The sequence below is a fragment of the Pagrus pagrus genome (assembly GCF_965226575.1).
Source record: "Pagrus pagrus genome assembly, chromosome: 12".
In the NCBI taxonomy this organism is placed as follows: Eukaryota; Metazoa; Chordata; class Actinopteri; order Spariformes; family Sparidae; genus Pagrus; species Pagrus pagrus.
In genome coordinates, this window is record NC_140196.1 from 18,212,868 (window position 1) to 18,234,172 (window position 21,305).

The window sequence follows — 21,305 nt, forward strand, 5'->3', positions numbered from 1 at the left end:
TAATTTAACCTCCTCTTTTGATGCATTGTAGCAATGATATATAAAAAGACACCTGATGCAGTTCACATGAGAATATACACTGCTCCAAAAAATTTAAGGGAACACTCAATCATCACAGCATAACACCAAGTCATTTAAACATCAGGGATATCAATGTGTCCATTTAGGAAGCAAATAAAAGTGAGCACATGTCTGGAGATGGAGTGGTGGACATTGTGCTGCCTGTAACATCATCCAGCATGACCGGTTTGGTGATGGGTCAGTGATGGTCTGGGGAGGCATATCCTTGGAGGATTGCAAAGACCTCCATGTCATAGCCAACGGTACCCTGACTGCTGTTGGTATCCTCAGAGCGATTGTCAGACCATACGCTGGTGCAGTGGGCCCTGGGTTCCTCCTGGTGCAGGACTATGGAGTGTGAAAGCAGTTCCTTGATGAAGAAGGCATTGATGCCATTGACCGGCCCTCTCGTTCCCCTGACCTAAATCCAATTGAGCACCTATGGGACATTATGTATTGGTGCATCCAACGCCGCCAGGTACTGCCACAGACAGTCCAGGAGCTCGCTGATGGCTTGATCCAGGTCCTTAGAAGATCCCCCCCAGGAAACCATCCGCTGACTCATCAGGAGCATTCCTAGACGTTGTTGGGAGTGCACAGTGATAAAGTTGGATCAGCCTGTGATTACAATTTTTTAGACTTAGATTTTTGGCGTGAAATCGAATCCAGCCCTCAGTCGGTTGATGATTTTGGTTTCCATTGACTGTTGTTACATCGTTTTGTTCTCAGCAAATTGTACAATGTACATCAGTAAAAATCATAAACTTGAATCATTTGTTCATCAAGATCTGATTTGTGATTAAAGTGACAACTGGACAAAAACTATAGTGTTGATCTTTGTGATACTGGTCTTGCTTTTATAAATTGACCATAAATCAAGGTCAATATAATTTGGCTTTTTTGACAAAAACCCAACTCTTCAATGTCAAAGTCAAAACAGATTTCTATAAAGTAATGTCAATTAAATAAATGCTTTTTGGCCATCAGACTAGAGGCTATCTTTGGCGAACACAAACACTGCATATCACCACAAACACACCATCCCTACCGTGAAGCAAGGTGGTGGCAGCATCATGCTGTGGGGATGCTTCTCAGCAGCAGGCCCTGGAAGGCTTGTAAAGGTAGAGGGTAAAATGAATGCAGCAAAATATATTGAAATCCTGGAGGACAACCGGATTCTGTCTGCAAGAAAACTACGACTTGGTAGAAGAATTATTTTCCAGCAAGACAAAGACCAGAAGTGTACAGTGAAAGCTGCACAGAAATTGTTTAAAGACAACAAGGTGAATGTTCTGGAGTGGCCGAGTTAAAGCCCCAATCCAATAGAGAATTTGTGGCTGGACTTGAAAAGGGCCTTATCACCGTGCAACCTGAGAGAGCTTGAGCAGTTTTGCACAGAGGAATGGAGTAAAGTGTCCATATGTGTAAGCCTGAGTGAGACCTACTGTATCCACACAGACTCAGTGCTGTGATTGAGAGCAAAGGTGCATCTACTAAATACTGACTTGAAGAGGGTGAATACTTACACAATCACTTCTTTTACAGTATATATTTTAAGTAATTGACATTACTTCTGTTTTAAATCTGTTTTCATTTTGACATTAAAGATTTTTTTTTTTCTTTTTGTCTAAAAGCGGAATTACTCCCTCAGGTGATTCGAGTGGGTAATTCCAGTGAATACTTTTTACAAGCTTCTTCCTTAACAGACATTTGAAACTTCCTCATATTGATTGTGACATGAGCTATAATGGGAGACATTCCTCTTGTATGTGCTGTTTTTCTGGTGTATCTGTCTCAAATGCAAGGTAAGAACTTTTTTCTACTAATGTTTCATGGTTTGGATTGCCTCCTTTTGCTTTGAAAATCTGATTGTTGTATCTCAGAACTAAAACATCATGGTTAAAGACCTACAGTAAATTAAATTAAATGCAAGGAGGAAGAAAGCCAAGTGACCCTGATTCAAGTGACAGATTCAGTTATGTGTAATAATAAACACAAGGTGGACAAAACGAAGAATAACATAGTTAAAAGAAATGTTAAATAACAGAACATAGAATAAGATAAAAGAAACAAGAAAATATAAAAACAAAGTCTACTGTACTGATGACCAATTTATGGCAAGAACTTCTAAACCATTTTAAAAATATATTCTCTTTACTTGGTTGGCTCCTGATTTCAAAGCACTAATCATCCTGACATCTGTCGCTCTATATTGAGAATTAACATGTCTGTGGGATTGACTCAAAATAAAAATACATTTATCAATACTCGTTATCAGGACCAAATGATCCTTGGCTTTTGGCCCTATTTTATGCTGAAGCACACTAACAATTTCAAAGTGTCTCGGAGCTATTCTGGTCAGTATTGGCGCCGTGGAAAACAGTGCTGACGCGACGGACTTGACTTCAGGGTTAGATGTTGGTCGTTATTAAATTTAGATAAATATACAGTGCTAAAAGATATCACATAGTAATGTTGACAAAGAGGGACTGTCATGTTTAAATATCTGGGAGGTCGGTCCAATCCAGAGTGAGAAGAGCAGCTGCAATTTGATGAAGAATTTTTATCGTTTTTCACAAAGAACCGAAACCTTTGCCATTGCAACGCACTTCCTTTGTGTGCTCAGTGCAGTTTCATGGTCCTTCTTTCAGTTATTGTAGCAAAAAGTGTTCCCGGATTAATTTTAAATAACTGGCATTTTTCACACAAGTGTATGCTACGGACACATTATGCTTCTTGTTGCTAAAAGTAATAGGTCTGTCAGTGCCTTTAAAAACAACCTATAACAGCTAAATTTTCTTAGCTGTGCTATGGTTAGGGACGTGTAAAAAATTCAGATAACTAAAACTGCTTTACTATGGTAAGGGACTATACGAGTGCATAGGGCCCCTGAAGACACCAGAGGGCCCCATGTTGAAATAAAATTGTGAGGTGAATGAACAGACAGAAGGGGTCAAATGTATAATAATGTGTACACACAAAAAAGTTTACTTACGCCATTTTCCACGCAGATTTCCAAATGTATAAAAATCCACAGAGGGTGAAACTGTGCATTAGATTAGTTTAATTAGTGCATTAGAGACTGTGAGAGATTGTGACAGTACGCATTATGATAATTATAATTATAATGATCATTATATAAAAAAAAATTATTTTCTGTATTACTGGGGAGTGAGAATACCTTCAGGTGTGACCTATTATCAGGTATTTTAAACGGCACTATATAAGAGCTATAGATGTGTGTAATGGCTGTGCCACATGATACAATGGCTGCTTTGGCTTAGAGGACATTGCCAATATGCAATTTAGGTGACAGGGAGGTCTTCAGGGACCGTACTGATGTTCTGGCCCACAATGATCCCCTCTCCTCCTCCAGGAGCTCGCACACTATCACTGTGTGCAAAGATTTACTTATTGGCCTCTCCCTTGAAATCAGACCACTTTTATAGTATTGAGTGTCTGTGTTCTGTGTGATGATGTTTAATGTCCGTGACCACTTCTGTCGTCTCATTAGAGACTTGTTAGCTATACAGCCGTTTTTAAGACACGTACACGTTTTTATAATTCAGTTGTTGGACACTTAATGATGTATTTGATGTCATCGAACAAAACGTGTAAATATCTTAAGTCTGTGGTAACCACAGACCTTATTTCAGGCATTTAACCGAAAATCCATTAAAAAAAACCGAGGGAACCAGAGTTGCCTGAATCGGACCGTGACCCCAAGACCAAGAGAGAGATTTATTGATACTGTAGCGGAACCACAATGTCCAAAAGACTGAAACCATCCGGCACCCAGGGAAGGAAAAGAAGGAAAGAAGAGGAAGAAAAACGTGAAAAAGATAGAGGTACAGTAACATCAATGTGATGAAGTGAATGAAATTAATAGTTTAATACATCGTAGTTACCGTTGTTGGAGCAGAGTGTTAACTTGCTAGCTCACTTCGGATGATAGTAGCATTGTATAATAATCAGTAATTAGATAGAGTCAATGTAAGTTAATGTTACTCCCACCTTAAATTTATCAGGAACATTTGTAAGTTAACGTTAGGCCTGTTCAGGTGTTATTTTAACCTGTTGGCCGTGTTTTCCTGCTTGTCTGTCAGTTAAAATGCTATAAGTTTTCCATCCCCTTTATAAGTAATAGGGTAGTTGTTAGCCTTTGGTTTATTGTGTCACAGTTTATGTTTGTTAAAGTTTACATCAGTGTTAAAGTGCAGTTAAAGTGTATTATATATATATATATATATATATATATATATATATACTGTTTATATAAATTTCACTGCACTTTACTGCTGTTTGCACTCTGGTTAGACTGAATTGTATTGCAAATACGATAAAGTTGAATGAATCTCATCGTATTTTCATTATTAGTCTATATTAGTCTTATGTATAGCACACACCAAGCATCTGTTTTTTTATTAAAATGTAACATCCAGTGGTCACATATACTTCTCTTCTCTCTTCAGATGCACTTTTAAAATATTTCCCCAAAACCCCCAGTGACACAGCATCAGGTGCTCCTGTCCCCTCTACCTCAGCACAGCAGAGTGACACATTTATATTGTATTTTTAATTTATCACTTGTTTCTTTCTTCAGTTTTTATTTGGTGTGATATTTTTGACTTAAAAGAAATAAAATCTTGAATACATACATGCAGGTTCTGTGTGAGTGTATGAAAATTGATTGTGAAACTGACTGCGATGCCTAGGGCACCAAGTTGGTCAGGGCCGGCACTGGTGCCACATCATACAATGACAACTTTGGCATTGGTAGAGGACATTGCCAATGCTGAATTTAGGCTTCAGTGAGTTTTCAAGGACCATACTGATGTTCAGGCCTATGATGATGAATGCTCATCAATCGCAGGGAGAGAGGGGATCCCCTCTCCTCCTACAGGAAAGAGCACACTATCACATGTGCAAAGATGAGCCTCCTTGCCTCGTTTAAAATCAGACCACTTTTTCCACTTGCTTAATTTTGTTGTTGATGCCAGAATCTAAGTTTTCAAATAATACTTGTTTTCGTCTGTCGAATTGATCAATCGTTACTTCAAGTTCACAGTCTGTAAAATTACTACTGTAGAATTACTTACTAAATTCTGGCCCTTTATATGTAAACCAGATGATTGGAGATGTGTTTAACGCCGTTTATTGTAAATGGGGATGGTTATGCGTAAAATTTTAGGATGATTGAGGTGTATGAGGAAAAATCATGTAGGAGCAGACGTATGTGGGGTTTTATAACTCTGATGACAAGACAGCGTATGCATGTTTCCTGTTATGCATGTACACAGTTTCCTACATCTGAACATGCAGAGTTTCTATACTTTTGGCTCCAGGTGTATCTGACAACAAGGGGAGCACCTTGTTGTGACTCAGCACTACAGTGATCAGACATCCTGAAAAATGTGGGAAAGTCCTGAATCATGAGCAGTTGTCCCCTGCCCTGTCTGTTCCAGAAATTAGTATATAATAAGAACAAGTGAAAACAAGAGCTGTCTGTATGCACTGAGACTCAACTTGAGACTTATAATGCTAATGACACTGGACTGGGGGCAGCATTATTGAGAGATGCTCTGAACACATCCTGTATTTTGAAGAGCTGCAAAATTGTCATGAATAATTTAGAACATAATGGAAAAACTGGCAACCAGCTGCTGCTGTCACCACAATAAAGAAAACTAGAAATTATAATGATAGAACCATTTTGTCAAACTAAAAATGAGTCCATATGATTAAGAAGATCAATAGTTTTTCACTCTCCGAATCCATGACAATATCAAAAACAAATCGATTCTGTAGGCTATGAATTCTACAAAAATTCTTACAAAAATATTGTGAGGACCCAAATGCAAAAACACCAGAAGCTTCCAGTGAGAAGCTGAAATCCAGAGAATAACTGCAACCAAAAAACAAAACAAAACAAACAAACAAACAAACAAACAAACAAACAAACAAACAAACAAAAATCGAAAGGAGCAACACAAAAAGCTTATACAAAATTCAACTAAAAGCAAAGTTTGAAATCAGGAAAACTATGAGGAGCAAAAAAACAATCACACAGAGACACTGGAGGACAACTGGAAGAAGCTCAGGTGGACAACACAAGTGACACACTGGACAAGAAAATGGACAAACTAACAAAGACAAGAGGAAGCACACAGACTATATACACACAAGGGCTGATTACAGACAAGACACAGGTGGACACAGAAAAAGGCTGGGAAATCAAACTGGGAGGAAATGAAAAGCAAAACATGATACATGAGGGTAAAACTTCAAAATAAAACAGAAACTACAGAAGCAGAGTCATGACAGTGCAGGTATCATTGTTGCACAGATAAGGCAGAACTCAATAATTAATAATGAATTCCTTTTTTGTTATGAAACTAATATTGCAAACATTTTGTTCAAAGTATATTTTCCTCACACATGAACACTTCTTCTTCTTATAGTTATTGTGAGGTTTTTGTGTGCTGTTTTCTAAAGGGACAGAGTGGAAAGACTGTGATGTTGAAATGAGAAACACTTTGACTAACATCTTACTCTCACTGGGCTCAGTTTCACTAGTTAAAATCCTCCATCCATCACAAGACAAAATCAATTCAAAGGTATTTTAAAGACATTTTCTGACCATTAATAAGCCTCGAGGAGCTGAAGGTACTTCAGAATTTTGAACTGATGATCCAATGTGTTATGTGGAAATATAGTAGGAATGAGGTAACATTCAGCCTACAGACCAAATAACCATATATTGTTGGTGATGTTTATTGTATCATGTGTTTACTGGTTTTACAGGGTCCAGTGCTGTGACTCCTGTGTTTGTGCAGAAGGGAGAGGATGTGATGCTGAATCTCACAGAAGCTGATGGTCCGAAGAACAGTGTTGTTTTTTGGAACTTCAATAATAAAAGTACTAATAAAGATTCACTTTTAGTGAGATGGCTTCCCCGTACTGAACCAGAAGTCTCTCCAGATTACACAGGAAGGATTGAGTTTACTGTGAAAAAATACTGTGTGAAACTGAAGAATCTACAAGAGACAGACAGTGGAGCTTATACTGCACGAGTGATGGGAGCTGTTGATGTACAAACAAGAGCTGAATACAGTGTCACAGTTCAAGGTGGGTTTGTTCACATCTGAGACACTAAAATGAAGTTTCTGCTGTCATGTTTCTAAAATGTTTCACACCTTTTCCCCTCCTCAGATCCAGTGTCTCCAGTTAAGCTGACAGTGGACTCTGTGTCCAACAGCTCAGACTCCTGTAACCTCACTGTGACCTGCAGCACACAGGACTCTCACATCAGCAGCACTTTTACATGTGACACCAAAACCTGCAGTCAGGAGGGAGGAGAGAGATCAGAGGTCACGACCTCTGGTGCTTCTCTCAGAGTCTACCTGGTGAAAGACTCAGTCACCTGTAACCATAGCAACCAGGTCAGCTGGACCAAAGATGTGACAAAGATTCAAGATTTCTGCCCCCGACATGATGGTAAGACTGAAAAACAAAACAACCACCTTTAAATAATATAATAATAATAATAATGAAAATAAAAATGACATCATTAATTTAGTCTAATTTTGGAAAATGCATTTTAAAAATATGTTTTGCAGTCCAAAACTTGTTAACTTTTTTTGACCTTGTCTCAAGACGACCTCTTTTACTGTAAACTGCTGTAAACAATGTTTTCTTGGACAGGAAACCCAACAAGTATATGTAGAGGAGTATTAGTATTTAGTAGGTTATGAAGTTAAACAACAATTTTTAGTTGGGCTCTAATATTTTGATTTTGACTTGCAGAAGGAGCTACCATAATTAACCTCTACCAGAGTGATCTAAAACAGAGATGCTATTCAAATGATTCACTTTTATTTTTAATTAAATGTTTCCTTATTACAGATCACTTTTTTAGTGACACAGTTTTTTAATGAAAACTTCAGTCTGTTGATTCTTTTATTTTCAATCTACTCGACAAATTAAAATAGAGCAAAGAAATATGCATTGCTGACACATGACTTATTTCTATTACAGTATGTTAAAAGACAGGCTGGAAAGATGTGGTATCATTATCTAAACTGGTTTTGTTTATTTTTACAGATCCTAAACATCACAGTGTTGTTGCTGCTGTGTCTGTTTCCATCACCTTTTTGTTTCTCATCATAATAGCGGCAGCAGGTTGTTGTTATCTTCAATGGAGAAGAAAACGTAAGTCCAAGTGTGCATTTTAACACAGAATTGCAAAGTAAAATCTACAAAATACTGTTTGTTTATGGTGTCCTAGCTGCCATACACATAAACCCCCTTTGTCTTTGTAGGCAATGCAATTACAATAGTTACATATTCCACAATATTACAGACCCTTCACACTGTATGGTTAGGAATCCACAACTGTTCATTCTTTACCACGAACAGTGTGACTTAAAGCCCTTATTTATAGATTTAGTAAAAGTAATTATTGCATCTTGAATTATTCTATAACCAGAACTGATTTTCACTGCAGAAAAATGAGACAATCTCAGAATTACACTTGTCCTTGTGCTTTAGCCCATTCATCCTTAGCATCAGATCTCAGGTTAGTCAACAACTTCGCACAATATAAAAATCCTACACATAGAGGTTTTTAAATGTGCTGTTGTGCATGTGCATTCAGACTTAATATAGATGCACCTCAAGAAATGTAAATGTAATTCAATTAAGCAGGAAAACCTAAAAATCTAAAGCTCTAAAATGAATTGTAAATTAAAGCAGCATGTATTTTTTATGACTGATCTGCAGAACAAACCGAGAGCATCGAAAATACAGTGTATGCAGTTCCTGAGGTAAGTTTTTTTTGTTTTTTTTAATCTCTCTCAAAAACAACAAAAACACAGACAGACAAACCAAATGACAGAATTTCAGGTTCTGAGTCACTTAACAACTGAGACTGAGTTTAAAGGTCCAGTTTGTAAGTAAGTTGATTTTTGAGTCTCATTCCAAAGTCATCAAACACAGACACTTCGGGGTTGCGGTCGACCCAACCTACAATGGTTGGGAATGAGATTAACTGTTTTATGAAGTGGACCTTTAAGGGAAATGTACAAAATAAAGAAATGTTTTCAAAGTCAAAAAGTGGAGCCTCACATATTCTATTTAATTTCCCTATGCACACCAGTCACTATACATTTACCTGACAAAGTGGCCTGAGACTTCTTGCTCTTAACTTCTGCATTAATCTGCTGTTCCAGGTCCTGTTGCTCGCTTCCTGCCTGCCATGTCACTGGTTGTGCTGCTTGCTTGCACTCAAATGTTTTCTCTGGAGCCAATGAGCCTGATGAATCTCCAGATAGACTACGATATATCCAAACCTGCTGCAGAGGTCTGGCAATTAGTCCACTCAAACTGCTGCATGTTTCATTTAATGCTTTATGCTGCTTATGTGTTGCTTACCTTTAACCATAGGTTTTTTTTAATCAATTGAATGCATTATTAGAAAAAAGGGTCCATTTCTGAGAATATCGTAGGTGACACAGTCTCGCAAACTGTGTTTGAGTTTATGAAACAGTGCACAAACGTTCCAGAAGGTGTTGTGTTCTCAAAACTCTTAAAATAACAAAACGTTTAATAGTCACAAAGAGACAACACTGCAACAATGTGATTTACATAGGATATTTTAGGTATTTAACATTATGTATTTTCTCCTCCCTTTGCTTCTGTTTGTTGGTTAAACATCATAATCTAAGCTACATGCAAGGATGGATATTTAATTTTACTGTCATGGGGGGATGATAAACCAAACATTTCTCAAGCCCAATTCCTGAAGGTGAAACCAAAAATGCTGCCAAAATTACCGTTGCACTAAATGTATGTAAATGTAGAGGAAACTTTGATGACTGCCATTAAACTATACTGGAAAATTGAAAGATAAATAACTTCAGTGTTGTACCAACATGTTAAAAAACGCAGCTGCTCAGTAGCTTTATTGTGGCCATGCTGACAGTGAAGAGGGGACCCAATCTTAAGATGCTTAAAATCACATTGTTGTCACTGCCCCCCCGTAATGTCAGGATTGAGCTGCGTGTGACTTCATAAGGCGCCAGAAGTTTGTACTGCGTATTCTCACAGAGTGAATGTAGAGAATATTGTGAGCAGAAAACTCTGCACTTGTGTTAAATGCTTTTTCAAGCCATGTCATAGTTTAATGAAAAGTGCAACAAAGAAAACTGTTCGCCGAGAACCAGAAATCTTCATTTTCAGTCTTAGAACAAATACATTTTAATTTGCAGTGTTTTTACTAACTGTAATGTTCTGTATGTGTTGCCAAAGCGGTGCTTTCTTTATGTGTGTGTGTTTTAGTTGCAGGGTGTTGTTCTCACATTTTTAGACACAGTGAAACCATGTCCCACACCCCCCTCTGCTGCTGAAGAAAACCATCTAAAATGTGTTTTACAGCCACAGACATACAGTATGAGCTGAGGTTAATCATAGTGAGATTACTTCACATGTACAGTATAATAACACCTTTACAAATAGTGTAAAGTAAAAATTGGAAACAACTTTTGCTGAAGATGTTTTATCTGATTTATTTACCAGGTGGAAGCTGCAGCCCAACATCTAGATCTAACAAGTGATTCTTCTTCTCCAACCTCCATCTACAGCTTGGTGGAGCCTCACACTGGACCTAAGAGATCCACTGAGGCTAGAACCAACACTCTGCCAGAGAGCCTGTATGATTCAGTAGAAAAGCCTCCCAGGTCCTGAAATGATTCCTCAGGAATTGTACTCCACATACTGATCCCCACCCTCACACCTTGTATCACAGTTACTGAGAGTTAAAATCACACCTTATGTAACCTGCTCTGCTCGAGAAAGACTTTTCTCATACACAAACATTTCTCTGTAAATAGCTGTAAAACAATGAAGAAATGTTACTAAACATCAGACATTCTCATAAGTTCCTCTTTGTATTATCAGGTTAGATGTGATATATGAATTCAAATGTCATGAAGAGCCTTTTTAGTCTATTATCTTTGTACCAGTATTATGGGCTGTTTCAGTCAAGATGAAATCTCGAACCCCAGATTAGGTTTGGATAGATGCATTTATATTATATATGTTTGTGTGTATATTTACGTGGATATACAGTATGAATATATATGGGTACTTAGGCATTTATCTGCATGTACATGTGTACTGTGTATAGATATGTATGTATTTATGCATGTATACACCCAGTGGTCCAGGATTATGTGTCCTTATTCTTAATAGGCTTAATAGTGTTGTACATCACAGAGTGGTGTAGTCTGTACCTAGAAATCAGTTAGCATTTTTGCATTTCCGGTTCCGTCTCAAAATAGATTTAGATCTAGATTTAAATTGGTTTTCTTCTAAGTAACTGAAATATAGTCTGTGGTTTCTACAGATTAAGATCTTTACATGTTTTGTTTTACGACATAAAATACATCATTAAATGTCCCACAATTTAATTATAAATTACATGTGTCTTAAAAACATCGGTTGCTAACAAGTGACTAAATGAGACTCAAGAAGTTGTCACAGATATTTAACTTCATCACACCGAACACGGAGACTCATCTACTCACTAGTTCGTCTTTACAGGCCGACTTTAGTTACAAGCTATTCTAACTCTAATTTTACAACTTGTACATTGATCAGTTTATAGAAAATGTGTATAGTATTTGTGTAGTAAGACGCTTAGTGGTGGTGACACTGAAGTCATGTGCCCAACATTAGCTTTTTACTTCTAGTGATTTAATTTACACTTTGAAAATCAGAGAAGTGGTGTTCATCCAAATCCAGTTCAAGTATACTAACTTCCAGGTTAGACTACAAAAATACGTCATCCCTACACCACTCTATTAGGCTAATAATCTTAGTGTGGCATAAATAAACATGCAGTTTGGGCACTAAAACTGAACAAGATGAGTTCTGGCCAGTGTGCTTTGTATTTTTAGACATTGTGCTGCATCATATTGCATGTAATTTTAATTCAACAAAGAAACAAATAAAGGATGACCCACTGACTAAAGACAACATGAAGGCAGGAGTTGTTTTGTTCTTCTGTTATTATGGCCTCTATTTTTTACACTGTTGTTTAAGATACTTAATGACTATGTGTTGTGTCGCCTAGCTTAAAGCTAATATGATAGCAATATGTTTCACTTTACTTTGAGGCGTACAAAACAAGAAACTGTTAGAAATGATTTAGTAGGCTAATTAGTAATTGATAAGTAGTAACTAGTTTGTGCCTCTCAGCAGCTGGTTCATATTGATCAGGAGTAACTCATGAAGAAGGTGTTCAGTATGTCGACTCACAGGTATTTATGAACTAATCATTACCTAATGATTCATTAACATAGTATCTCCCAGACCAAGTCTGTTCTCAAGTAATTCAATATCTTCTATACTATAGTCCTTGAATAACAGTTATTCAGGAATTAACAATTAATTGATGATCAAGTCATTTCTGGTCTTCACATTTTTGTGTAGCCTTTTATAGTGTTATCATTGTTTCTACCGATAGAATTGAATTTAGTCTTTTTTGAAAATCCACTTTAGAATCAAATATTTCTTTATTGTAGACTTGAAGAGGTTTTCAGTAAAGTATTTTGAGCAAAAAGTGTCATTAAACAGAAGAAAAACAGAAGCTCTGATCGATTCCTTGCTGAAAAACTCACAATATTAAACAAGATTATTTAGATTCGATTCATTAGATTTATTGTCATTGTACTGAATACAAGTACAGAGGCAATGAAATACAGTTAGCAGTATACAAGAGGGGGGACAAAAGTCTGTGACACATAATATTTCAGCTTCTACTTATCCACAAAATCAGCAAAAATATAAGAGTTTAAGGCTTTAATTAGCATCCAAAAATGGTGCATGTAGCACAAACTGCACCACTGAGTTTACCCAAAGATAAAAAAAAATGCCAAAACAAATGTTGGGAATTATAAGTGAACACATGCAATCCTTTTAAGAATATTATCAGTAGGACCACATGCAGTATCACATATAGTGTGATCAAGGTTATTTCTTTTATGTTGTTGGTCTTGATCTCACACATATAGAGAAAAAATTGGAATGTGCACGTCCCCCTGTGGGCTTCACACTGCACAATATAAACAAAACAGGGACCCACTCATAAAAAAACAGAAAAACAGCTCTACAGTCCTACATGTGGTCAAAAACTCGGGTTACCTTTAACTTAAGAATATGTTATATATACAGGTATAACAGTATATGGCAAGTTTTTCCTCATTTGAATCAAGGGTCTAAGGACAGAGGATGTCGCTCACTGTACAGATTATAAAGCCCACTGAGGTTTTTACATAAAGAAACTAAAACTTTACATAAAGAAACTGAAGATATTTTCTAAATGGTATTATTACTAAACTATCATGGTAAAGAAAAGTTGCAAAATACGCAAGCAAGACTGCATGCTGCTTCCAGTCAGCCACTCCACCAGGATGAAACAGGTTTTCTTAAAGGACAATCATGGAGGATGTGTAACAGGGTCAGAAATATTTCGGTGCATGTCATTGAATGCTTTTATTATTTATGAGTTACTGGTTTTTTTGCATGATTATTTTAATGTTGTGTTCAATGTGCATGCTTTTATATGTGCTTTCTATTACGTTTAGCATGAGTTTGTTTGTTTACGGAAGTATTTGACTTTGAACTGTGAACTGTGAAGAATCTTTAAAGTATCTTGTACACATTCAAAGACCTGAAATGTCATTTGTTATAGACTTTACAGCACATTACTGGTCAAAGTGTGCATACATTATGACACATTCACTTTTAAAAGTCTTGGTTAGAATCTAAAGAAAAAAAAGTATCCTTCTACTCCACTACATTTGAAGGCAGATATTGTTCCTTTAAATCACTACATTAATGTACTAACTTTAGTCACTTTTGTTTCTTGAGCTTCTCCATGACGTGAACACTAATGATGGCGGACACCATGATGATCAGACCGACGGAGAATACAATCATCTTCAGCAGGCACACAGAGATACCATCAGAGACACACTCTGAACCTGGAACACATCAAAACAGCTTGTTTCATTACAAAACTGATCCAGGCTGTCGCACAACAGCACGAGAGGAGTGGAAGTAATACAATCAGTTAAACTTAAACTTTAAACTTTATTTATTTATAAAGCACTTTTCATACATTTAAAATGCAACACAAAATGCTGTACAAGTTAAAAGACCCGATACTGGAGCTAGAAGATAAAAAGAAAACAGGATAAAATCAACATTAAAAGAAGTTAAAAGTAGTTAAGAATATTAAGAAAGAGACTAAAAGAAAAAAGCTAAGATACCATTCTTAAAACTGTATCCTAAAAGTTCATAAAAAACACCTAAGATCTGAGTAAAACACCATAGATGACAAGTTAAAAGGAGTTTAGAAGATGGATAAGAAGAGATCAATTAAAAGCTAAGTTAAAAAGGTGTGTCTTGAGCCTGCTCTTAAAAACATCAACAGTCTCTGCGGCCCTGAGGCTCTCCGGCAGGCCATTCCATAAAGTCACGGTGGGTTTTTGTCCGAACACTTGGGATGACTAAATAGTCCAGGCAAAATAGCGTTTTACGACAGACTAATTGTAATAGAATTTTTTTCATCATACATCATTTCAATGAGGTGTCCAGAACAACATACTAAAAGTCCTAAAAAATTCTAGGTGGGGAAATATGTTAAATTCTCATCAATCCAAGATGTGTGCCAATAAGGTCGGACAATAGTACACCCCAATGGGGCTATTTTTTTCCTTTACTCCTATCACAATGAAACTTTACACAATGAAAGTATCCATGAAAAGTAAATTTTTTTGTATTACAAGTTTCTTTGAAAATGAATTTAAATATGCAAATGAGCTATACACTAATCGAAATATGCCCAAAATACACCCAAATAGGCTTAATTTTTTCCTTTACTCATACCACAATGAAACTTTACACAGTGAAAGTATACATGAAAAGTTACATTTTTTGTATTACAAGTTTCTTTGAAAATGAATTTGAATATGCAAATGAGCTATACACTAATCAAATTTGCCTAAAATACAGCCGAATAGGCTTAATTTTTTCCTTTACTCCAACCACAATAAAACTTTACACAATGAGAGTATACATGAAAGGTAACTTTTTTTGTATTACAAGCTTCTTTGAAAATGAATTTTAATAAGCAAATTAGCTCAACACTAATTGAATATGCCCAAATTTCATAACACGAAAACCGTCTTTCCACAAAATGTATTGTAATTAAAATGTTTTTGTTGTGTGATATAAAACACACTGATCAGATTTTCATGAACAATTTAATCAAAATATTGTTGTTTAATGGAATTATGTCAAAAACACCATTCATACATGACAGATGCATATTTCCGTCAAATCTTCACCCAACCATCCTACTGCCAATGGCTCATGGCAGTGTTGCTTTTGGACTGGCCTCTAACCTGAAACCTGCCTGGCTTGGTTGAACCTACGGGTATAGCGCTCAGGGTCATGGAAGCACACAAGCCTCCCCACCACAACAAGGTAGCAACAAAAGGGAAGTTTTTTTTTAGGGTTTTGTTCTTTTAAGATTTAAAAAAAAAAGTTTTTTAAGTTTTGTTTTTAGGATCCTCTGCTCTTTTTCTGTACCTCTTGGTTCAGGCACCCCCTGGTGCTCCGCTCCCTTGCCCCAGGCTTATTTCCCCTCCCCAGATCCTTGCCCTCTGGTACCCCAGCACCTCCCTGTTCCCGCTCTGCTCCTAGACGCTCCTTAATTGTTGTCCTTCTGTATGTAAGTCCTCATGTTCCCTTTGTCTTTGTGGGCTTATTTTGTGTGCTGTGTGTTTCTTTGTTCTACTCTAGAGTACTTCCCTGTGCTTTTGGTTCCCTGCATTTTGCCCATATCTCTCCTAGTGTTAGCCCCTGCAAGTCCTTGTCCGGCCTTATGTTTAGGGCCGGATCTACTAAGATCCCAAATTGCTTGTACTAATCTGCGTGGGCAATCTAGAAATTTGCGTGTGGGGTTGAACCGTGGTTTGCGGGCGATTTACTAAGTGATTGCGATAATGACAACAGGTGCAAACGTGTTGGAGACACGCCTATTTAAATGAGGGTTTAGTGTTTTTCATGGTTTTTCAGCATGGCGAGTTTGAGAGAACGAAATCGCAAAGTGAAATTCGGCCCTTGGGAATTAGAAGTGTTGGTAGAGGAAGCCAATAAACATTTCAATGAGCTGCAGCAAAGGAATCTGACGGTCGCGCAAAGGAACGCCATGTGGGAGAAAATCTGTGGAAACAGTGGATGAAGTGAGAAGGAGGTACCAAGACATCAGAAGAACAACAAAAGAAAAATTGGCGTATAATAATATAAATATAATAATAATAGTAAACTTGCAAGGAGTTTTGTTATTGCAGGTATTGCATGACTCCTTCTCATAGCTGGCTCCAAATCCGCTCTGAGTTCCTCCAACAGCTCCAAAATGGCAAGGCTGGATAGGCGATATGTTCTAATGATAGTTTCCCCATTCATCCCAAAAATGTTCACACGAGGGTGAAAAATGCGTTCTCGGCGCCTCCTTCTTGCAACAATAATCGCAGCCATGTGTGCGCAATTACGCATACAAACCGTTTGCACCTCCCTTTGAGACGTGGTAAATATAGATGCAGTTTCTATGAGCAAAATTGCTTTCAGTTTTGATAAATCACTTTGCGTATGCTCAATTAATATAAATATATATTTTCTCCACCCATAACACGCACAATTGTGTGTAAACGCCCCATGTTGCATATTCATTGCTGCAGACGTACTAACTGAATGCATGCTATTTTGCAACTTTGACAGACGCAACCCTTTTTGCGCACTGTTAGTAAATCAGTTTGTAAAATTTTTTGCGTGTGCAAGGAGTTTGCACACGTTTTAATACATGCAAACCTTTAGTAGATCCGGCCCTTAGTGTGTTGATTATCATTTATGTTTATCATTGGTTTGTTTTAGTACTTGCCCATGCTTTCTGTTCATGTCTATCCTCCCCTGTCTGTTTATTATTTACTATTATATCTCAGTTTGTTTCGGTTGCTGGATTCTTCTTTGGTTCTTAGTCCCGCTCATAGCCATCTGATAAATCAGGAAACTGGCAGTTTGTATCAGCTAGTACCACGACATTCTCTGCATATGGCAGTGCAAGGGAGCCCATATTTCTTGCATGTACATCTCTTTGTGCTGCAGTCTTGCTTGCAACTACAGCGGACTACATCCAGTAATTCTGGTGGTGCAGCAGGCTGATCAGTCATTATTGGCATAAATCTACCATCCATAACATGCCATCCCCAGTCTTTTGGGTTCATGCTTTCACTTCTACCTTTTCACTCCATCATTTGGTAAAATACGCAAAGACGATGGAACTTTGCAGCTGTTGATGTTGGTGGTAGAGTTTGAGGTTCCACTGGAGATGTGTTGTTAGATACTTTCTCACAGAATTGCCTCTGTCTCAGCATACCATATTCCACTAGTATCATTTTCAAAGAAACTTGTGATACAAAAATTGTAACTTTTCATGTAGCCTTCATTATGTAAAGTTTTATTGTGGTTGGAGTAAAGGAAAAAATTAAGCCTATTTGGGTGTATTTTGGGCATATTTCGATTAGTGTATAGCTCATTTGCATATTTAAATTCATTTTCAAAGAAACTTGTAATACAAAAAAAATTACTTTTCATGGATACTTTCATTGTGTAAAGTTTCATTGTGATAGGAGTAAAAGAAAAAAATAGCCCCATTGGGGTGTACTATTGTCCGACCTTATTGGCACACATCTTGGATTGATGAGAATTTAACATATTTCCCCACCTAGAATTTCTTAGGACTTTTAGTATGTTGTTCTGGACACCTCATTGAAATGATGTATGATGAAAAAAATTCTATTACAATTAGTTCTATTTTTTGGTCCAAAATGAGCTAGATTGCCTGGACTAAAAAGGTTAGAGCCAGAGCACCTCCATGCTGATGCATGCTTACTCCTCTCTATGTGTGTGGATAGTATTTTCTGTATTTTGTAGTTTACTTACAAGCACTGTAACTTCTACATGTCAAAATAAATGCAAAGCGCAGTTGAGTTTTATTTTGCTTCTCAAATTAACAGATATATTCGCTCTTACTGAAATGTTCAATGACTGGCCTATATGTTCTTTACTTAATAATACACAATGAGACAAATAGCTCACACTTTGGAAAACGCAGTTAAACTAAATTACTAAAATGAAACAGGTTGGGTTGTCATTTACTGGACTTTTTAAGTTATTACCATCAAAATAAGACTTAAATAAAAGTTTACTTTACATAGAAAATGTTGATACTCTCTAAGTTTAACCAAATTCCAAACTGTGTATTATTATCAGTTGCTTGTTTTGTTCTTACATCTTACCATCATGTCGGGGGCAGAAATCCCAAATCTTTGTCATGTTTTTGGTCCAGCTGACCTGGTTGCTATGGTTACAGGCGATTGAGTCATCCACCAGGTAGACTCTGAGAGAAGCACCAGAGGTCGTGACCTCTGATCTCTCTCCTCCCTCCTGACTGCAGGTTTTGTTGTCACATGTAAAAGTGCTGCTGATGTGAGAGTCCTGTGTGCTGCAGGTCACAGTGAGGTTACAGGAGTCTGAGCTGCTGGACACAGAGTCCACTGTCAGCTCAACTGGAGACACTGGATCTGAGGTGGGAAAAAGGTGTGAAACGTTTTAGAAACATGACAGCAGAAAATTCATTTTGGTGTCTCAGATGTGAACAAACCCACCTTGAACTGTGACGCTGTATTCAGCTCTTGTTTGTACATCAACACCCGTGAACACCTGTCCAGTATAAACTCCACTGTCTGTCTCTTGTAGATTCTTCAGTTTCACACAGTATTTTTTCACAGTAAACTCAATCCTTCCTGTGTAATCTGGAGAGACTTTTGGTTCAGTACGAAGAAACCATCTGACTAAAATTGAAACTTCATTACTACTTTTATTATTGAAGTTCCAAATAACAGCACTGTCCTCCAGACCATCAGCTTCTGTGAGCTTCAGCATCACATCCTCTCCCTTCTGCACGAACACAGGAGTCACAGCACTGGACCCTGTAAAAACAGTAAACACATGATACAGGTATTTCATCAGAACTGAACATTATTCCATTTCCCCCCTTCATTTCTGAAATACTGGAACATAATTCAAAATAGGAAGGCACAATAAATATTGGCCCGATGTGGGGAAATTTATATAATTGGTTATACACAGGCATCTGTTAAAACAATAAAAAACATCATTACAAATGCGCATGATAATATGAAGCCAAATTGCATTCAACGACTCAACAAGCATCTACGCACTCCGATACAGTATGAGGCAGGCTGCTCCTCTAACATTGGTTTGCATTTAGTCAATAAACACAGAAAAGAAGAAGTGCAGCACACTGCTGTGTAGACTGCAGAGCCAAACAACATTAAATCATCCATTTTTGCTCTCCACGTTTGAGCCTTCCTCACCTCAGGTGTGAGTAAACTACAGGTTAAGTACATTTTTTAAAAAAAAAGGAAAAAAAAGGTTAATCATCGGTCAGCTTTTTGGTATCAGCCATGAGAAGCAATTATCAGTAAGTTATCAGTTATAATTATCGGTTATTGGTACTGGTTGGAAAAATAAAATCCATATTGTGCATCCCTGATTTAAAGCAGGCTTAATTTTTGACCAAATGAAGAAGAAGCAGAGATGTTTATCATAGTTTATCAAAGCTTGGAAAATGTTTATTTTCCCATCTTATTGCTCCTGCTGACGTCCTATTCAGCCTGTTCAAAATGTTCAGCGTTAAGACGTTGCTTGACATGAAAACAAAGGGCTTTACCATTATTCTCCAAGTTAATACAACTTTAAATGCACACAAAGAAGCAGGAATATTCACTGTAATGAAACTACTTCATATTTCTCTCCTCTCAAAGTCGAAATCCGTTTTTCTTCTTACATATGTGATCGCTGAGTTAGTTTAACATTTTTAATATGCCTGCTCACAGCTGTATCTGTCAATAACTTTTAATTAGACAGTTTTCTTTTCCTACCTTGTGCCTTTACACAGACCAGCAGTCCCAGTATCACAAAGATGGACATTATAGAGTCTCTGTTCAGTTGTCCTGTCTGACCGCTACAGTGTGTGTCTCCTGTTTTGTTCTCACAGAAACACCACAGTCTTTGTGACAGCTGTGTTTTTCCCATCAAAACCACATAGACTTTCACAATGTCACCATGTTCATGATGTAACGAGTGCCTTCTCTAATTAAGTTCCTCTTTAAGATGTTTTACTGATTTAACACATCCTGTACACTCAAAAAATATACTCTTTGGATGAACTTAAAAAATCATGGAAAGTATTTCCACATGGTTAAATGTCTTACTTTAAACATTAAGCAATTCTACTGGTCTAACGTAAAGTACTTAAGTTGGTTCAACTTAATTTATTAGGGTCAATACAACTTGTTTGCAAGGTTTAGATCAAACTTAATTTACATAGCTTGGGTTAATATAATTTATTTTGGTTGATTCAACTTATTCATTAGTGTTTATTTTAACTTAATTTAATAGGGTTGATCGTCCTATTTTGAATTAAGTTGCTGAAACCCCAGTTAATCAAGTTTGCCCAACAAACATGCTTAATGCTTAAAGAACACCATTTAATCACATGGAAATATTTTTGATGTTTTAATTAAGGCAATTTTAAGTATTACATTTGAGTTCATACTCAAAAAGGTTATGTTTCAACAAGGTCTACCGTTTACTTGGTGTCAAGGGGGGAAGCATAACAAAGACAAAGAGATGTTGTCAAAAAACTGTATTTCCCAAAGGCAACAGAGGCACATTGGGGTTAAAGTGCACAACATACTTGGCGTAACGGTGTAAACATAAGTAATAGAGCAATTTTGACACTGGTGATTGCTTGAAAACAAGAAATGTACAGTCGCTCATTTTATTTAAATGAGAAACTGAATACAATGCAGTACTTTGTATTTAAAGTGCTTTGCCTGATTAGCGTTGAGGGTGGAAACAAATGCTTGTAAACCATAATAAATGCAAACACACAGCTTAGCTTGCCTTATACTTTTAAGTGCTAACAGAATCATTTCTGACTTTCAACTCAGTCTAGTGCCTTCTTTGTGCAGGGTGAAACCTTATGCTAGGAAAAAATATTTCCAGAAACATAATGATTAGGAACAATG

At 37.0% G+C, this 21,305-nt stretch overlaps 1 protein-coding gene across 1 annotated transcript; it reads right to left on the minus strand.

The window, feature by feature from the left end:
- Positions 1–13,974: 13,974 nt before the first annotated feature.
- On the minus strand, positions 13,975–20,240 carry LOC311266062 (uncharacterized protein; the record flags this gene model as incomplete). The annotated part of the gene is made up of 4 exons (XM_084368246.1): positions 20,154–20,240; positions 18,855–19,178; positions 18,486–18,770; positions 13,975–14,105 (listed from the first exon to the last, which is right to left on the minus strand). The coding sequence occupies exons 1-4, from the start codon at positions 20,200–20,202 to the stop codon at positions 13,975–13,977; spliced, it is 789 nt and encodes a 262-aa protein (XP_084224372.1). The 5' UTR covers positions 20,203–20,240.
- Between the last annotated feature and the right edge of the window lie 1,065 nt (positions 20,241–21,305).